Below are 17,530 nucleotides of genomic sequence, written 5' to 3'. Positions count from 1 at the left end.
CTGTCTTCGTCATAAAAAAAACATCTGTGACCTTACTTTACCTCTGTTTTTTTCAATACCTACATTTAATTATTATTAGTTGAAATAATTTTTTGTATTTGTGATAGCCAATGTTATTCCAGCACATATCCAATCACTTTCCAGAGAGAGCTGGGGTGGCTCAGCAGGTAGAGTGTTATACTGCAGGCCACTGAAGCTGACTGTAGATCTGTAGGTCAGTGGTTCAAATCTCATCACCGGCTCAAGGTTGTCTCAGCCTTCCATCCTTCCGAGGTGAGTAAAATGAGGACCTGGATTGTGGAGGCAATATGCTGGCTCTGTTAAAAAAAAAGTGCTATTGCTATCATGTTGTAAGCCGCCCTGAGTCTAAGGAGTAGGAATAAGGAAGGAGAAGGAAAAGGAATGATTGATTGATTGATTGATTGAATGAATGAATGAATGAATGAATGAATGAATAAATAAATAAATAAATAAATAAATAAATAAATAAATAAATAAATATGGAGTGGTGGGAGGAACATGTGTATTTTGTAATACACTGAAATCCCATTTATACTATCAATATCACAATGGTAATTTCAAAGAATGCATTCCATAAATACAATAAATTTCATGTATTTTTAAAAACCCACTGTAATAGTTTTGGTTGCATCTGTTTTATTCCTTCTTCCATTATTCTGAACAAAAATAACGTTGTTTTCCCCAGCTCTCCACTTGGAGAGACCCTGTCAACAGTAGTAAGCAGTTTCATAGTTTTTCCATTTGTCTAGTCTTTTAAGAATGTAATAAAGTTTGCTTGGAAACAGACATAGGATAAGAAATTTCTGTTAAATAATTCAAAATAATGTCAATGTTCTACCACTCCCTAGACTTATAGGGACAGGCCTTTTCAAGTTAGTATCCCTAAAGATGAGAAAATATTCAGAAAATTCTTTTATCTCAGGGACAGCTGTATTTTTTTCAGGAAGAAAGTTGATGACTGAGGTGGAATTTGCATGTGACAAAATTATTTGATGCAAAGGCCGTCACAGATTAAAGAGAATCAATATCTTTTTACCTCATTTTATATTCAATTATTAGACTTAATATTACACTTATCCATTACATCTATTCTAAAATGAGAAATATTTTTTGTGATTTAAAAGCTGATCATACTTGGACTCTATGTTCATTTACCTGATAGGGAAACTATACGTTTTCCCCGTAAACCCAGACTTTGATTGGTCTTTGAGGCCCAATCTTACCCAATATTCTAGATAGATTTTTAAAAAAATCTTTCCTCTGTGCATTGTTATTTTTCATTATTTATTTATATGTCACCTTTATTATTTTTATAAATAACTTAAGGCAGTGACATATTCAGCACACCTTCATCTTCTTATTTTTCCCACAACAACATCTCTATGAGGTGGGTTCAGTTAAGAGAGAGTGACTGACTCAAAGTTATCCAACTGGCTTTCATGGCTTAAGTGAAATTTGAATTCACCTCTGCTGAACTAGTTTCCTAGTTTCTTGATTCACATAACTCATTTTTCCATCTTGAAAGACAAAACATTGTTCCATAAAAACAAGGAAGCATCAGTATCAAGAAAGTGATATAGCAAGGTCTCTCACTGTCTTTATAACATTTGATCTGTCTTTTGGAATTATCGAACAATCACTTCCTCAAATTTTTCAAATGGAACTCTCTAAGGTAAGTTTGGATAAACTGCTCTTTCATTTGATGAGAGCATGTATCATTTTATACAAAATGTCCAAGTAAACTAGATCCTGACTATTTCTCCAAGCTTATGTTCTTGGCATTCTTAAGACATAAGTATAGGTGGAAGTAATGAGTAAAACCATGGAATGGGTGGGAGCCATGGAATCAATGGATGGAAACTAATCAAGGAGAGTAGCTGTCAGGCTGAACTCTCTAACTCTCAGATGCTATTTAGAATGCTGACAGTAGCAACCTAAAACTGAGGAGAAATATCCTGACGGAACAATTAAGCCATAGAACAGCTGGCCTCCAGAAATTATGAATGCTCCAACACTGCAAGTTTTAAAGAAGATATTGGATAAATATTTGTCTAAAGTGGTGTAGGGTTTCACTCCTAAGCAGGGGGCTGTCCTTCCAACTCTGTTCTGTTTTCTGGGTGGTGTTTTTTTATTTGCACTTTATGTACAATTCCATGCATATAAATCAGTTGCATTCAAGTAGGAAACCAACTCAACTTAAGGAAACAAACTAAGTACACATTTCCATATTTGGAATATGTTTCTCAAATGTGCAATGACTGTTCAACTGAGGATAAGAAAGAAGTGTGCCATTTCCACAATACTTATGGATGCTTCTTGTAAACATGTCATTGTATCCATAAAAATATGGAAAAATTTGTAGGTACTTGTCTAGTAATTATAGATCAGATGAGAAAATCTAATGGAACAGCACTAGAAAATGCAGATAAAGCAGAAATATGGTGAGCTACAAGAAATAAATGTTACAATTTCAGCATTATACTTTTTAAAATCTGCACCCATAAGTTTGATTGCTTATTTTTTAGCTTTTAAAGGACGTTTTTGTTTATGTCGTGACAGCCTGACAAAGCAATCTGTAGAAATCTTTCCATAAGCTGCTAACACCTCTAATGTTAAAGCTGACTAATTTTTGTTCTTACAAAATTGCAGAAACAAATCCACTCTTGAAATGGATGTTTAATTGCAGTTAAGGAAACACAAATGAAGGATTGCAAAATGCAGGCCAAACCAAACAGAACTCTTGAAACTTGGCAAGCAAATGCAGGTTGCTTGCACATGTAATAAATATTTCAACTTTAATTTAAACTGTATACAGTGGTCCCCCGATTATCGCGAGGGTTCCGTTCCAGGGCCCCTCGTGATGATCGGTTTTTCGCGAAGTAGCGGTGCGGAAGTAAAAACACCATCTGCGCATGCGCAGATGGTGTTTTTACTTCCGCCGCAGCAGCGAGGAGCCGAAGATTGGGGTTTCCCCGCCGCCCACGCAAACTCCTCGCTGCTGCAGCGCCCGCCGCTTGTCCGCCTGCCGCTTGTCCGCCGCCTGCCTGCCCGCACGCTCGCTCTTCGCCCGCCCACGCCGTTCTCTCGCGCCGCTTCCCAGCTGAGTCCTGAAGCGAACTTCCGCGTTTGGCTTCAGGACTCAGCTGGGAAGTGGCGCTGGGGTTTCCCTGCCGCCCACACAAACTCCTCGCTGATGCCCGCCGCTCACCCTCCCGCCAGCAAGAGGGGGAAGACCCAGGGAAGCCGCCCAGCAGCTGATCTGCCCGGCGCCATCTACGCATGCGTGGCCATAGAAAAAAGGGCGCGCATGCGCAGATGGTGTTTTTACTTCCGGGTTGAAAAATCGCGTTATAGCGTTTCGCAATGATCGAGATCGCGAAACTCGGGGGACCACTGTATTCCTACAAAGAACTCAATCAAAAGGAGCAAGAACCCACCTCATTGTCATGATTTCAGGCTTTTAAAGCATAGAAGATGGGTTTTACCTTTACTCATAGTAGCCCATTAAAATATAAATGAAGCGTAATCATGACTTCAAGTATAAATAAAACCATACCGCTTGATGTTATTCACACCACATATACCGTATTTTTCAGAGTATAAGACACATCTCCCCCTCCCAAAATAGAGGATGGAAATATCGGTGCATTTTATACAGCCATTTTTGCTGTTCCAAAGTCTCTCCCCTGCATCCCATTTTTGTGAAAAATGGGCCCATTTTGCAAAAATGCTGTGGTCAAAGGGCCCAGGAGAAAATTGGGCCATTTTTTGCCTTTTTCAGGATTTTGGTGGGTTTTTTTTACACAAATGGGGTGGGCAAAGGATCTGGGAAGCCTGCAGAGAGCTCCTGGATGCTGGCGGATGGCAAAAATATCCCAATTTTTGTGAAAACATTGGCCATTTTTTAGCCATTTTTTTATAATTTTTGTCTTCCCCCAGCACCCAGGAATTCTCTGTAGGCTTCCCAGACCCTTTGCCCACCCTGTTTTTTGAAGGGAAAAAAAAGGGGAAAAATGGCCCATGTTTCGCAAAAATGTGTTTTTCCCTCCTAATTACTCCATCTAGCATGACTGGAAGAGGAATTCTGGGAGTGAAAGTCCACTAGTCTTAAAGCTGGCAAGTTTGAAGTTTGTTAAAAATGTACATGTTTGTAAAAAGTGTACATATTTCTAAAAAGTATTCTGCTACACTGGCATTTTATTAAATAATATATTGCTACACTATTTAGTTGAGAATACTTTTTTCTTTGTTTTCCACCTCTTAAATCTAGATGTGTCTTATTCTCTGATGCATTTTATACTCCGAAAAATTGCAAGAACAGGAAAGAGAGGGGCGGAGGGGGCGGCATACAAATCTAAATAATAAAATAAATAAATAATAAATAAAGATGTTCCAGAAGCGCTTGTCTTCAGAATTAGGCTTCTCTAGATACCACCATTTCTCTCCTTGTTACACTTTTTGGCTTCCTGCTATGGGATGAAATGCCATGTGAGGTGGGGGGTAGACATGTTAACACCAAAATGGTGAAACTTTTCAAGATTTGTAAAGTTTTAATATCAAGAAAGATATGATAGCATCCCTTGCAGTTGTTCGAAAGAGCTGAAAAATAGTCATTACCCCAAGTGAGATCTTTGCAGCTGTAAGTTATTACAATAAGTTATTTCTCGGTGGAGATGGTTGAATTAGCAAGTTGTGTTGTACAACCTATAGCCTGGAATTTCCTGGTGATCTCTTTTTTCAGATACTACCTAATGGGGCCTGGCTTTGCTTTTGAGGTCAGCTAGATCCTGCTAAAAGAACAAATTTTGAATATATCCACGAGAGCTACTTTAGTGTCAAGATATCAGTTTAGAAACTGAGAAACCATAAGTTGTACTCCTGCCTTTGCACAAAGAAAGCTGGGTTACCTTAAGCCAGTCACTTTCCATCAGCCCTAAGAAGGCAATGGCAAGCCACTTTTGAAACACTTTGCTGGGAAAAAAAATCCTGCACAATTGAATGGAAGGAGAAAAAAAAATCTATATTGCAGCATTTAAAATCCACAGGTGGCTGGTAGAAAGCATGACAATGGGAAAATGACAAAGAGGGCAGCGCCGGACTTACCCGGCAGGCAGGCTTTGCTGGAGGGACCGGGAGACACGGTCCCTCATGGCGGCCGCCATTTTGAATCCCGGGCGAAGTCTCGCGATGCGAGACTTCGCTCGGGAGAGCAGGGCCTGATTGGCTAAGGCCCTGATTGGTCCGGGCGGGGCCTGCTTGCCCTATATAAGGGCGAGCAGGCCCGGGGCTCTTCCTTTTCGCCCGGACCAAGCTCCTGAGCAGACGTTTGTTCGTCTGCTCCGGCGGCCATTTTAGGTGGCGACCTCGTGCGAGGCGCCATTTTGTGGCCTTTTGGCAAGCGAAGAGCCTTTTCAGTGATAGCGGAGCCAGCATCGGCTGGACTCCGCTCCGGTTTGGAGCCTCATTGCCCTTTGGGGGTGGTGGGTGGTGCTGCCTTCTGGGAGGCCCCGCGGGCTTGCGGTGTTTCCGGGGGGGTTCGAGGCCTGGGATAAAGGCCTAGTGTCGGGCCTTGTGCCCGAGGGGAGGTGGGATTAGCCTCCTGTAGGGGTTTTTCTGCGGAGGCCTGCGGCTCCAGGCAGGCTTTTGCCAACGCAGGGCAGGGTTCGTTGGTGGCTTTTCTCTGCTTTACCCCTTTTGTAAAAAATAGATTTAATTTTCTGTAATGGCCCCTAAGAAGCGGCCAGCTAAGGCCCTCCCGGCCCAACCTGTGGTGCGGCCTAGGAGGGCTGCCAGGCCGTCTGCCCGGGCTCGGGCGGCGGCAGAGGGGCCCCCGGGGGGGATCCCGGTGGGGGGGGTGGTTGGGTTTACACCCACAGTCCCTCAACCCGCGGTGTCCCCTTCTCTCTCCTGGGCCAGGGTACTGGAGCGGCTCGATGAGTTGGAGAGGTGGCGGTCGGGGGCAGGCCCGGAGGGGCTTTCCTCGGCTGCCACCGCAGCATGGGGCGCAGACCCCGAAGAGGAGTCGGCCCCAGCAGGGCAAGTGGCCCACGAAGGACAGATGGCGGGCACCGGTCAGGCGGGCAGCATCGGTCAGACGGGCCACGCTGGACAGATGGCCCAGCCTGGGCAATGGCCATCGTTCCAGGGCCCAACCAGGATGGGCCCACCGTGGATGTCTTCTACCCCTTACGGGGCAGGTGAGGTTGCACCACATACAGGCACATCTCCGCTCCTGCCCATCCAGGGTCCCGGGTTCATCCCGCCAGCTATGGGGGGTGGCAACAGTTTCACGGGGGCTGCTGCAGGCACCTGTGGTCAGGTTTGGTCCCCGCCAGCTCCGCCAGTAGGGGCGCTGGGGGTGCCTGTCCCACCTGGGGCGGGGGTGGGGGGTTGGATTCCTCCTCCACCGGCCATTATGCCACCGGTCCCATTCATGTATCCACCGGGGCTTGGGGTGCTGGGCTCGGGGGCCACCACGGTGTGGGACCCGTTCGCCAGCATCAAGCCTGGGGCCATCCCTTGTGGGTTGCCCGCCACACCTTTAGGGTACCATCTGCACCCGTCAGTTAAGGAGGCAATCTGGCGGGGGGAGTATGTTGATTTGTTCTCCATCTTGAACAGGGAGGTCCCTAAACAAGATAAGGAGGTTGTCCCTGGGGAGAAAGTGAAAAAGACAAAGGTCACGAAATGCTTCAGCTCGTGGCTGTATGCATTTCTGACCTTTGCGTCGGTGGTCATTCAGAGGCAGCCGGGGAGGGCCGGTGCCTTGCTGAAGTACATCGACCTAATAGCGAGGGCCCATTTCGAGTATGGGGGGACCATATGGAGGCACTACGACAAGGGCTTCCGTATGCGTATTGCCCATGACCCCTACTTGCCTTGGGATATGGTGGTTCCGGACCTGTGGTTCCAGGCCACTCATATGTCAGGGAAGGAGGGCTGTGATAGGACCGATAGCGGTCACTTTATGGAGGAGGAGCCTGCGACGCCCGCGCCGGCCAAGGCCGTGGCGGGTGCCGTTAGTAAGGGTGCCTCTTTAATTTGTCACGAGTTCGCTGCAAAGGGGGCGTGTTTTCGCCCCACTTGCAGGTTTCGTCACGCCTGCGGAAGTTGTGGGGGAAACCATTCCGCAGCCGTGCGCCCCCGCCCCAAGAAGGGGATTGAAAAGAAAGGCTCGGGTCCCCCAAAGCCTCCCCCACCTGCTGGGGGAAAAGGGGCCCAGCCCAATTAATTTAGGGGTGCTCGAGGGTTGGTTGGGCGACTACCACCCTCGCTCGAGAGCGGCCGCTCTCTTGCTAGGTTTCGCAGAGGGATTTAGGATCCCTTATCAGGGTGTTAGGAAGGCCTTCATGTCTGACAACCTTAGGTCGGTTGTCGGTCATGAAGACATTGTTAGGGAGAAGATTGGGAAGGAGGTTGCCGAAGGCAGGGTCCTGGGGCCCTTTGCGGAGCCGCCCTTCCCGAATCTTCGTGTGTCCCCCTTAGGTGTGGTCCCCAAAAAGGCGAGTGGTGAATTTAGGTTGATTCACCATTTGTCTTTTCCAAAAGGGGAGTCAGTGAATGATTTCATTCCTGACGAACTTTGTTCAGTCCGGTACGCATCCTTCGATGCAGCCGTGACTATGGTTAGGAAGTGTGGGGCGGGAGCCCTTATGGGTAAATGCGACATTAAGTCGGCATTCCGGCTCCTCCCCATACACCCGGACGACTTTGAGCTGTTGGGCTTCCATTTCGAGGGGGGCTATTACGTGGACAGAGCTTTGCCCATGGGGTGCTCTGTCTCGTGCTCTCTTTTCGAGAGTTTTAGCACCTTCTTGGAGTGGGCGCTCAGGAGGCAAAGTGGCCTGGGTACGGTCGTTCACTACCTTGACGATTTCCTTTTGGCGGGGCCTGCGCATTCGGAGCAATGTTTTGCTTTGATGCGGGACTTCGAAGCCCTTTGTGCTCAATTAGGGGTGCCTTTAGCCTCTGAGAAGACCGAAGGCCCCGCCACCAGGATTACCTTTCTGGGTATTGAATTGGACTCAGAGGAGCAATCTTCCAGATTGCCCCTAGAGAAGTTGGTTAAGATTAAGCGGAAGCTCGATGAGGTCCTGGGCTGCCGGAAGGTGACCCTACGGCAGCTTCAGGAACTGGCAGGCATTCTTAATTTTGCCTGTCGGGTAGTTGTTCCTGGAAGGGCTTTTTCCAGGAGGTTGTATGATGCGATGAAGGGGCTCCGTTTGCCCCATCATCGTACCCGCCTTTGCGCCGGGGTCAGGGCTGACCTCGGCGTGTGGCGGGATTTTTTGGAAAGATTTAACGGGTTGTCTTTCTGGAGGCACGAGCTTCTGTTGGAAGCTGAGTTGCAGCTCTGCTCTGACGCCGCGGGGACTTGTGGTTTCGGGGTAGTGTTAGGTGACCAGTGGTGCTGGTCGGCATGGCCTCCGGAATGGAGTGCCACTTCGTTGGTTAAGGACCTTACGTTCCTGGAGCTCTTCCCCTTAATTGTGGCCTTGGAGCTTTGGGGGGAGCAGTTTAGGGACAAGACTGTGCACTTTTGGTGTGACAACCTAGCGGTTGTCCATGTGGTGAATGCCCTGTCCTCAAAGAGCGACAGGGTCATGCGGCTTGTCCGCCATTTTGTGCACAGGTCCTTGTCTCTAAACGCATTGTTTTTGGCTAAGCATGTCCCCGGGTTAGATAACGGGGTTGCTGATGCCTTGTCCCGTGGTCAGTTGTCCAGGTTTCGGACCCTGGCCCCGTGGGCCCGAGAACTGCCAGAAGCGTTCCCCAGCCACCTCTGGAGCCTGGGAGGGATTCAGAGTGGTGGAGAGGCGAGGCATCCCGGGCAATCTCCTTGTCTGTAGCGCCCGGCACCCTCAGGGCATACCAGCGTGCAGGTAAGGAGTTTGGGGAGTTCAGGCAGGGCAGGGGTTACCAGCTTAGTTGGCCTGTCCCTGTAGAGCATTTGGCCGAGTTTTGCGTCCAACTTAGGCAGCGTGGCCTGTCAGTTAGGACGATCCGGTCCCGGTTAGCCGGCCTCGCCTTTCTGTCCAAGGCGGGGGGGTTTGCAGATCTTTCGGGTGACTTTCGCATCCGGAAGATGCTGGAGGGCTGGCTTAGGGAGCAAGCGGGGGCCCCAGGTGACACTCGCCAGCCCCTGACGGTGGAGCAGCTGTCATCAATCAACGTGGTTTTTGGCAGTCTGTGTTCCTCATTGTACGAGGCCCGTCTTTTCAGGGCAGCGGCTTGTGTCATGTTCTTTGGGGCCCTTCGGGTCAGCGAGGCCATGGCTTCGTCTCAGGCTGACACTTCGCTCCGGGCCTTCCAGTTCGCTGATCTGACCTTTAGGCAAGGGGGGGTGTCCCTTGTAGTGAGAAGGTCTAAAACGGATCAGCTGCACAGAGGGGTTGCCTTACAACTTAGTGCGGCCACCGACCAGTCGGTGTGTCCGGTGGCCGCCCTACGGCTTTATTGTGGTATGAGGGGGTCAGGTCAGGGGTACCTGTTTAGGCATTGTGACGGTACCCCTCTGACCCGTTTCCAATTCTGGGCTTTAGTATCTAGGGCGATGGCCCAGGTGGGCATGGATCCCGCCGGTTATGGAACGCATTCGTTCCGTATCGGCGCCGCCACTAGTGCGGCACTTTCTGGTTTCCCGGCCCATCGGATTCGGGAGATCGGCCGCTGGCGGTCAGCGGCATATTTGGGTTATGTTAGGCCCGCTGAGGATCCCAGGCAGGGCTTAGGCTAGGTAACCTCTCTGTGTCTGTGTCCTCTTGCAGGTCTCCAGGCTAACACGAAACCGACGGCGCTGCTGTGTGGCCACAGCATGATTTTCTGGGCCGGCCGCGCGGCAGCCAGGAGCGCCATCGGGACCCACCTGTCCCTGGGGCGGTGGGTCAACGTTACCTGGATGGGCCGGAGAGGTATGCGGTGGGAGGGTCTCCTACCGGCGTTGCTGGGCGGTCAGCATTCTGTGGCTGCGCCCGGCAATATGGGGGGCGGCTCCTGGAGTCGCGCCCAAAGGGGTCTGGGTGGGCAGCGTCCTGTGGCCGCACCCAGGTGGCTGGTATTGCACTTAGGTGGCAATGACCTGTGCATGCTGGGAGGCCTGGCGCTGCTCATCCAGGCACGCGAAGACCTGCGAAGGCTTCGTGAGGTCTGGCCCACCACGCAGGTGGTGTGGTCAGACATTTTACCTAGGATTGTGTGGAGGGATGCCTCTTCCCTTAGGGCCATTCACCGGGCTAGGAGACGGGTGAATAGGGCTATGGGGAAAACGGTTAGAGAATTGGGTGGAGTGGTAATACCTCATCCCCTTATATCAATAGATAAGCCATGGCTCTACCGTAACGATGGCGTTCACCTGTCTGACCAGGGGAACGCCATCTTCTTACAGGACCTGCAGCGGTCTCTGCGTGAGCTGGCGCAGCTAGAGGGGGGAGTCGGGGGGCCAAGATAGAGATCTGACCCCCGCTCCTGTGGCAGGTTAGGGGCGGAAAATTGGGTGGTTTAGCAACCGCGCGTTCTCCCTTGGGCATCTTTGGGGATGATTGACAGGTTCTCTGCAAGCTCATGGAGGGAGTTTCTGCCTGAGCAGCTGGGGGGAACCTGTCTTTGGGTCCTGCACCTTTAATTCCCCGATTCGGGTTAGCCGGCGGGACCCCCCTCATGCACAGCATGGCAGAAAAGGTCACAGGTGACGGCCTGGCCCTCACCTGGACCTTGCATCGAGATACGCCCATGAGTTGCCCAGGAATGTTTACTGGCATAACGTCATTTCCGCCCCGGAAGTATTTGTTTGACCCTGCAGGTCCAGTTCCGGGTCATAGTTGTTTATGCTAATTTATGCAAAATATTTGAATAAATTATGCAAATTTATGTTAATAAAAATGACCCAATTTTAAATCCAGCTCTGGTGTCCGTGTCGTTACTCCGTCTCTCCAGCAAGGGCAGCGCCGGACTTACCCGGCAGGCAGGCTTTGCTGGAGGGACCGGGAGACACGGTCCCTCATGGCGGCCGCCATTTTGAATCCCGGGCGAAGTCTCGCGATGCGAGACTTCGCTCGGGAGAGCAGGGCCTGATTGGCTAAGGCCCTGATTGGTCCGGGCGGGGCCTGCTTGCCCTATATAAGGGCGAGCAGGCCCGGGGCTCTTCCTTTTCGCCCGGACCAAGCTCCTGAGCAGACACCCGCCCGCCCTCCACTATTTTGCAGTGTGCTTAGGGGTCGCCCTTAGGGGGCCGAATGGGAATTTTTTGCAGTTCTGCCTCTTAGCTGGGCTGTTTTTTCGCCCATTCCACACTGGGGTGATGGCTGTGCGGTTAGGGGGTGCTTGCATTAATTAGGTTAATTGGCTTACCTTTGGTCATTTGGGTAGGCAGGTTAGGGGCGGAAAATTGGGTGGTTTAGCAACCGCGCGTTCTCCCTTGGGCATCTTTGGGGATGATTGACAGGTTCTCTGCAAGCTCATGGAGGGAGTTTCTGCCTGAGCAGCTGGGGGGAACCTGTCTTTGGGTCCTGCACCTTTAATTCCCCGATTCGGGTTAGCCGGCGGGACCCCCCTCATGCACAGCATGGCAGAAAAGGTCACAGGTGACGGCCTGGCCCTCACCTGGACCTTGCATCGAGATACGCCCATGAGTTGCCCAGGAATGTTTACTGGCATAACGTCATTTCCGCCCCGGAAGTATTTGTTTGACCCTGCAGGTCCAGTTCCGGGTCATAGTTGTTTATGCTAATTTATGCAAAATATTTGAATAAATTATGCAAATTTATGTTAATAAAAATGACCCAATTTTAAATCCAGCTCTGGTGTCCGTGTCGTTACTCCGTCTCTCCAGCAAAAGCTTTTCACAACATCACAAAATGCATTGTGGCATTCCTGACATCTAATGTTATGTTTTATCAGTAGCTTGCTTCCTCCAACCTCTACAGATGTGGTTAAATAAAGCAAAGCATTTAAATTTCTTTTAATTATATTAAGATGTCAGTTACAAAATCTATCTGGGTCTGCATAGACCATTTATTTAGTTAGTTATTTGGTTAGTTATTTGGTTAGTTATTTGGTTAGTTAGTTAGTTAGTTAGTTAGTTAGTTAGTTAGTTAGTTAGTTAAGTATTGTATTATACAGGTATAAACATTAATATTAATAAATAATAAGTACAAACATGGTTTTCAGTACATGATATTTTTCATATATCATATGTAACTCTAGGGACATCTGTCACATTTTCTTGTGTCTGCTTTCTGTGAATAATCCGATAATTGTTCATAATTCAGTTTTTCTACACAAAGTTAGAAGATAATAAAGATAGCAACCAATTGAATCTATGGCCATAAATTCAATCCTTTGGATAGCAGAATGACAGTCCCCTGCCTCCACCTCATAGAAAGCTTCAGTGTTCTGTGGCAGTTTTTCTTTATTCCTGGAATAAAAGTTTAGGATTTTTGTTGTTGTTATAGTTGTATTTTCTTTTCTAAAAAAACACTTCTTCCTTTCCCACCTCCTAATGTAGTAAATGAGTCTTTCTTACTACCTTACATTAAAGGGGAAGGGGAGGAGATCTCTAGAGTAAACATTACTAAGTAAGTAAATATAATAGAAAATGGATCATTCACTTCCTTTTGTTTAGTTATAACAAGCCACCCTAAGCAATGGTGGTAGTTAGGTCGTTAAATATAGTTTAATAATGATAGTAACAGGGTGTGTACTCAGAGAAAAGGCAAAGCCAGGCCCTATAATTGCTCTAAGAGCAAGGTTATTCCTGATAGCAAAGCAGCTCTTTTTGTCTCATTAGGATTAGTAGAGAGAGGGCATATTAATTAAAAAAAACATTGTTTTGCAACCACCATCCATAGTCAAATGCTTGACTTACCTATTTGACTTTGGATGGGATTTTGGATTAGAATTCTAAGATAATTTTGCTACAAAAAATATTACTTCTTTGGGACTGTGTTCAGGATTTTGGAGCTGTATGCATGACTGCATGACATGGAGTTGTATACACTATTAATATATAGTGTTATATAATAATAACACTATATATTAATAGATTAATTTGATCTAGTGGTTACAGCACTAATCTATAATGTGGAAGACTTGAGTTCTAGACGTGCTTTCACCATGAAAACCAGCTAAATGATCTTGAACCAGCCATTTTCTCTCAGCCCAACTCATTTCAAAGGGTGGTTGTAATATGGAAAATAGGAGAAGATATGCTCATGGTCTTAAATTATTTGTAAAAAAAAATAGTAAAGGCAGGATACAAACAAACATATATGGTTAAATGTGAGCAACTTTGGTGAAATCAGAATTTTAGCAGGACCTTCTAAAGTTGTGTAAAGTTGGGTTGTCACAACTTTCCAGCTTCTTCAGTAAAAGCAGAGAGGAATGATACTGTTGTTACTTACCCAAGTCAGCAAGAAATGACGCTATTCTACTGGCAGCTGCTAAGGAAATGTTACAAATAGACTGGCTGTCAAATATCCATACCTAATATCTGCCTCGTGTTGCAGGCAAACAAAGTAGCAAGAATAATACAGATTTATATATATGTCAAATGTTTTTTGCTGAATTTGAAAGACTAGGATAGATCTATTTCGGCCTTATTTTGGCCTCATCAGCTAGCCTTATCCACTGGGACTTGAACCTGCAACCTTTGCCTTGTAAGGCAGAGAATTATCCTCTAGGCTACAGTATCCAATCCCTTCAGCTCTGCACCAGGGAAGGGTTACATATTTTGTGTCGAATCACCCTGGTGTGTTAAAGGAACATCACAGCTCCTTATTTGCCTCTCGGTCCAACCCAGGGCCATTTCCAAGGCAGTTAATTTTATTGATAGCCGACAATTCTATCTGTATGTGTCACATGTTTTTTTGCTGGATTTGAAAATTAAGGGAGACTGGGATAGATCTATTTCGGCCTTATTTTGGCCTCATCAGCTAGCCATACCCACCGGGAGTATACACACACACACACAAATATGTGTGTGTGTGTGTGTGTGTGTGTGTGTGTGTGTATATATATATATATATATATATATATATATATATATATATATATATATATACACACACACTTATATAAACTTATATATATACTTAGGGCTAGGGTAGAGTAAAAACAAAATCTTGAAAAAAGTTAAGAATAAATTCCCAGTATGAATAATAGCACATTAACAAAGGCAGAATATGTTAGAAATTTTTTCTTCCCACCTGACTTGTATTTCTTGCCTCTTCTCACATAAGCCCAAACTCCTTATCCAACAGACTCTCATACCTAACCATAACGAGGAAATGTGTATCACCATCATCATCATTATTATTTATTAGACTTGTATGCCGCCCTTCTCCGAAGACTCAGGGTGGTATACAAGCAATGCAATAATGTATACTTCACTCTTTGTACTTGTAACATGATGCGTATAAGATGCAAAAATTGCATAATATCTGGATGCACATTTATCACCTTCAAATATCCAAGTATGAGTTTGGGGCCAGCAAGGAACCAGCAAACTCAGATTAGCAGTAGTACCGGGAATGGTGGCCCGTTGCTGTGTTAAACTGATTGGTAAAGTGGAGCTATTCCATAAAAGTTTTTGCTGTAATACATATGTTAGTGTTTTAAGGTGCCACAGAAACTTTTATCATATATTAATATAGCAGACGAAATATTAAGAGTATCTGTTCCTTATACAGATAAATATATATGGAAGCATAGTAAGTATAAATACATATGAATAAGTATAAATATACATTGGAGTATACAGTGGTACCTCTACTTACGAACTTAATTCATTCTGTGACTAGGTTCGTAAGTAGAAAAGTTCATAAGAAGAGGCAATTGTTCCCATAGGAATCAATGTAAAAGCGAATAATGGGTGCAAACCAATTAGGAAAATCCAAAGCTTTTTTTTTAAAAAAGCGGCGACCAGAGGAAGCAGCGAGTGGGAGGTTATTTTGGAAGCGAGATCGGGCGGAGAATATAGCAGCAAGCAAGCGGCATTTTGAAGACGTTTGGGCACAGAACGTAGCAGCAAGCAAGGGGCATTTTGAAGAGAGATCGGGCACAGAACGTAGCAGCAAGCAAGGGGCATTTTGAAGAGAGATCGGGCACAGAACATAGAAGCAAGCAAGGGGCATTTTGAAGCAATTCCAAGGAGGTCTCCGCAGCCGCCCAATGCTCTGCTACACCCAATGTTTTGCCTGCTGGTGCGTTCTCTGTCCGATCTCTCTTCAAAATGCCCCTTGCTTGCTGCTATGTTCTGTGCCTGATCTCTCTTCAAAATGCCCCTTGCCTCCTGCTACGTTCTGTGCCCGATCTCTCTTCAAAATGCCCCTGGCTTGCTGCTATGTTCTGTGGCCGATCTTGCTTCCAAAAGCCCCTCACCTGCTGCTACCTTCGCCACCTGTTCTCTCTCTTCTTCAATGCCTTAGCAGAAGGGATGGGGGGGGGTGGAGACCCTGCATGGCAAATCTTGGCTCCAGTTCCCTTGCGATGATCAGAGCCTATAAGCCTAAGAGCGCTTGTTTTGGCCGCTGCTCGCAGCAGCCGAGAGAGAAGCGAGGGTTCATAAGTTGAAAATGGTTTGTGAGAAGAGGCAAAAAAACCATGAACACCCGGTTCATATCTCGAAAAGTTTGTACCTAGAGGTGTTCATAAGTAGAGGTACCCCTGTATAATTATATTTCTAGCACTAATACCACTGGAATCTGAACTTATTTTAACAAGTTAAATAAATTGTCCTCCAGAATTTATAAAACCATTTGCGTAGCACTGCATTAAAGACACTGTATGGTTTTTAAGGCTGGATAGGTATAAGAGTCGTGGTGGTGCAGCAAGTAGAGTGCTGTACTGCAGGCCACTGAAGCTGACTGTAGATCTGTAGGTCAGCGGTTCAAATCTCATCACCGAATCAAGGTTGATTCAGCCTTCCATCCTTCCGAGGTGGGTAAAATGAGGACCTGGATTGTGGAGGCAATATGCTGGCTCTGTTAAAAAAAGTGCTATTGCTAACATGTTGTAAGCCGCCATGATTCTATGGAGAAGGGAGGCATAAAAATCGAATAAACAAACAAACTATTATTTGATGCCTATATTAATGTATGTTATGAATTTAATGACCATGAGAAATTAATGTTTAACTATCTTAGCTAATGCAAGCAGTATTTGCAATTGTGTTTCTATGTGCAGCTGTATGTAGAAGATAACAAAAAACTTACCTGCACATAGAAACACAGTATGTAGAAATTGGTTTCAATATTAATAATAAAGACATGACTTTGTAATTATGCTTGTAATTCTGTAAAGGAAATCAGAAGTTTTCTTCCTCTTCCTCTTCTTTCTCCTCCTCCTCTCCCCTTCCTTCTTCTTCCTCCTCCTCTTCCTCTTCTTTCTCCTCCTTCCCTCCTCCCTTTTTATGTTCTTTTTATAACTTGTAATAAATTTTATTTTAAAGAAATTGGTGCAATTTAACTTTTCTCATGCGTTAGAAATTATTTTATATCTTAAAGTGATTTACAATAATACAGTAATAATACAATAATACGATAATACAGTATTATCCTTCCTTCATTCTTGGTAAACTAGAAATTAATTCTTTTTTTTTAATTTACAAAAATCATTTAGGTTCCTTTTTCACCTTCAACTCATTCCTTTGGTGTTATTTTTCTATTGCAACAGGAGCCCTTTGTAATCTTTTTCAGACTGTTTGTTTGAAGTGAAAAAGTTTGCTGAAAAAAGATTGAGCTTCAAAGATTAGCACTGAATATCAATAATTGCCTTACATTTCTACTTCCAACATTTTTCCAAGAGTTTTCCCAGGCCATAACTCTGCAGCAAGTAATTGCTCTTATTAAAACACACTGGCAGGGAGATAATGTTAGGTTTAGCATGAGCTGCAGAAATGGGGTCAAAGGTGATTGCAAGGGCCTTCAATCAGTAGGCATTTATTTTAGTGTGTCATCAGCACCAGTAGTTTTTGCACCAGGGTCATGTTTATCACAATCTTAAATGACAGGTAAGAAACCTGCTTTTAAGAACAGATTGAAACATGGAAGTTAGAAGTTACTAGATTTTTTTTAATGCTATCTGAAGAATCTGTTGAATCGGTTTTCAGAATTTGCTATGAAAGAACAGAAGATCTGAGAACTTTGTTTTCCTGTTCCTTCCTTTTTCTATGACTCCAAATATCTTCAAGCAATAATATTTCTGCAAGCAGTTATGAACCTTTAATGCATTAGCACTCCAGTGTTTCAATGTGAAGGCCAAGCATAATAGAAGTTCATATCCAATGTTTCTAGAGGACATTGGATTGTGCAAGGCTTCACGCACAAGATTCTATAACTTACTACCAATGCACATACTTTGTAAGTAAAATTCCTCCAATAAAAGCTCTAACAATCTTGGAGATGGAACCTTGCCGTCAATGTACATGGAGTCTGGATTATGCTTTGCCAGCAATCAGTGGTCAGTTGGTTTGCCTCCAAATTTATTTGTTGTGGCAAAGTTCACGACCTCTAGA

General features: G+C 45.7%; 2 protein-coding genes across 22 annotated transcripts in view; both read left to right on the top strand.

The window, feature by feature from the left end:
* Nucleotides 1-17,530, top strand: part of TCF7L2 (transcription factor 7 like 2) — a 239,775-nt gene that overhangs the window by 137,344 nt on the left and 84,901 nt on the right. The gene's annotated exons all lie outside the window — the stretch shown is intronic.
* Nucleotides 6,444-9,813, top strand: LOC139167787 (uncharacterized). The gene is made up of 2 exons (XM_070752706.1): nt 6,444-8,903; nt 9,789-9,813. Exon 1 carries the CDS (start codon nt 7,371-7,373, stop codon nt 8,868-8,870), a length of 1,500 nt encoding a protein of 499 aa, XP_070608807.1. The 5' UTR covers nt 6,444-7,370; the 3' UTR covers nt 8,871-8,903; nt 9,789-9,813.

This window comes from Erythrolamprus reginae, chromosome 5 (assembly GCF_031021105.1).
Source record: "Erythrolamprus reginae isolate rEryReg1 chromosome 5, rEryReg1.hap1, whole genome shotgun sequence".
In the NCBI taxonomy this organism is placed as follows: Eukaryota; Metazoa; Chordata; class Lepidosauria; order Squamata; family Dipsadidae; genus Erythrolamprus; species Erythrolamprus reginae.
This window is presented reverse-complemented; position numbering and strand designations above follow the sequence as displayed.

Excerpts from the sequence above, each read along its gene's own strand:
- LOC139167787 (XM_070752706.1), top strand. The coding sequence starts at position 7,371 with ATGTCTGACAACCTTAGGTCGGTTGTCGGTCATGAAGACATTGTTAGG.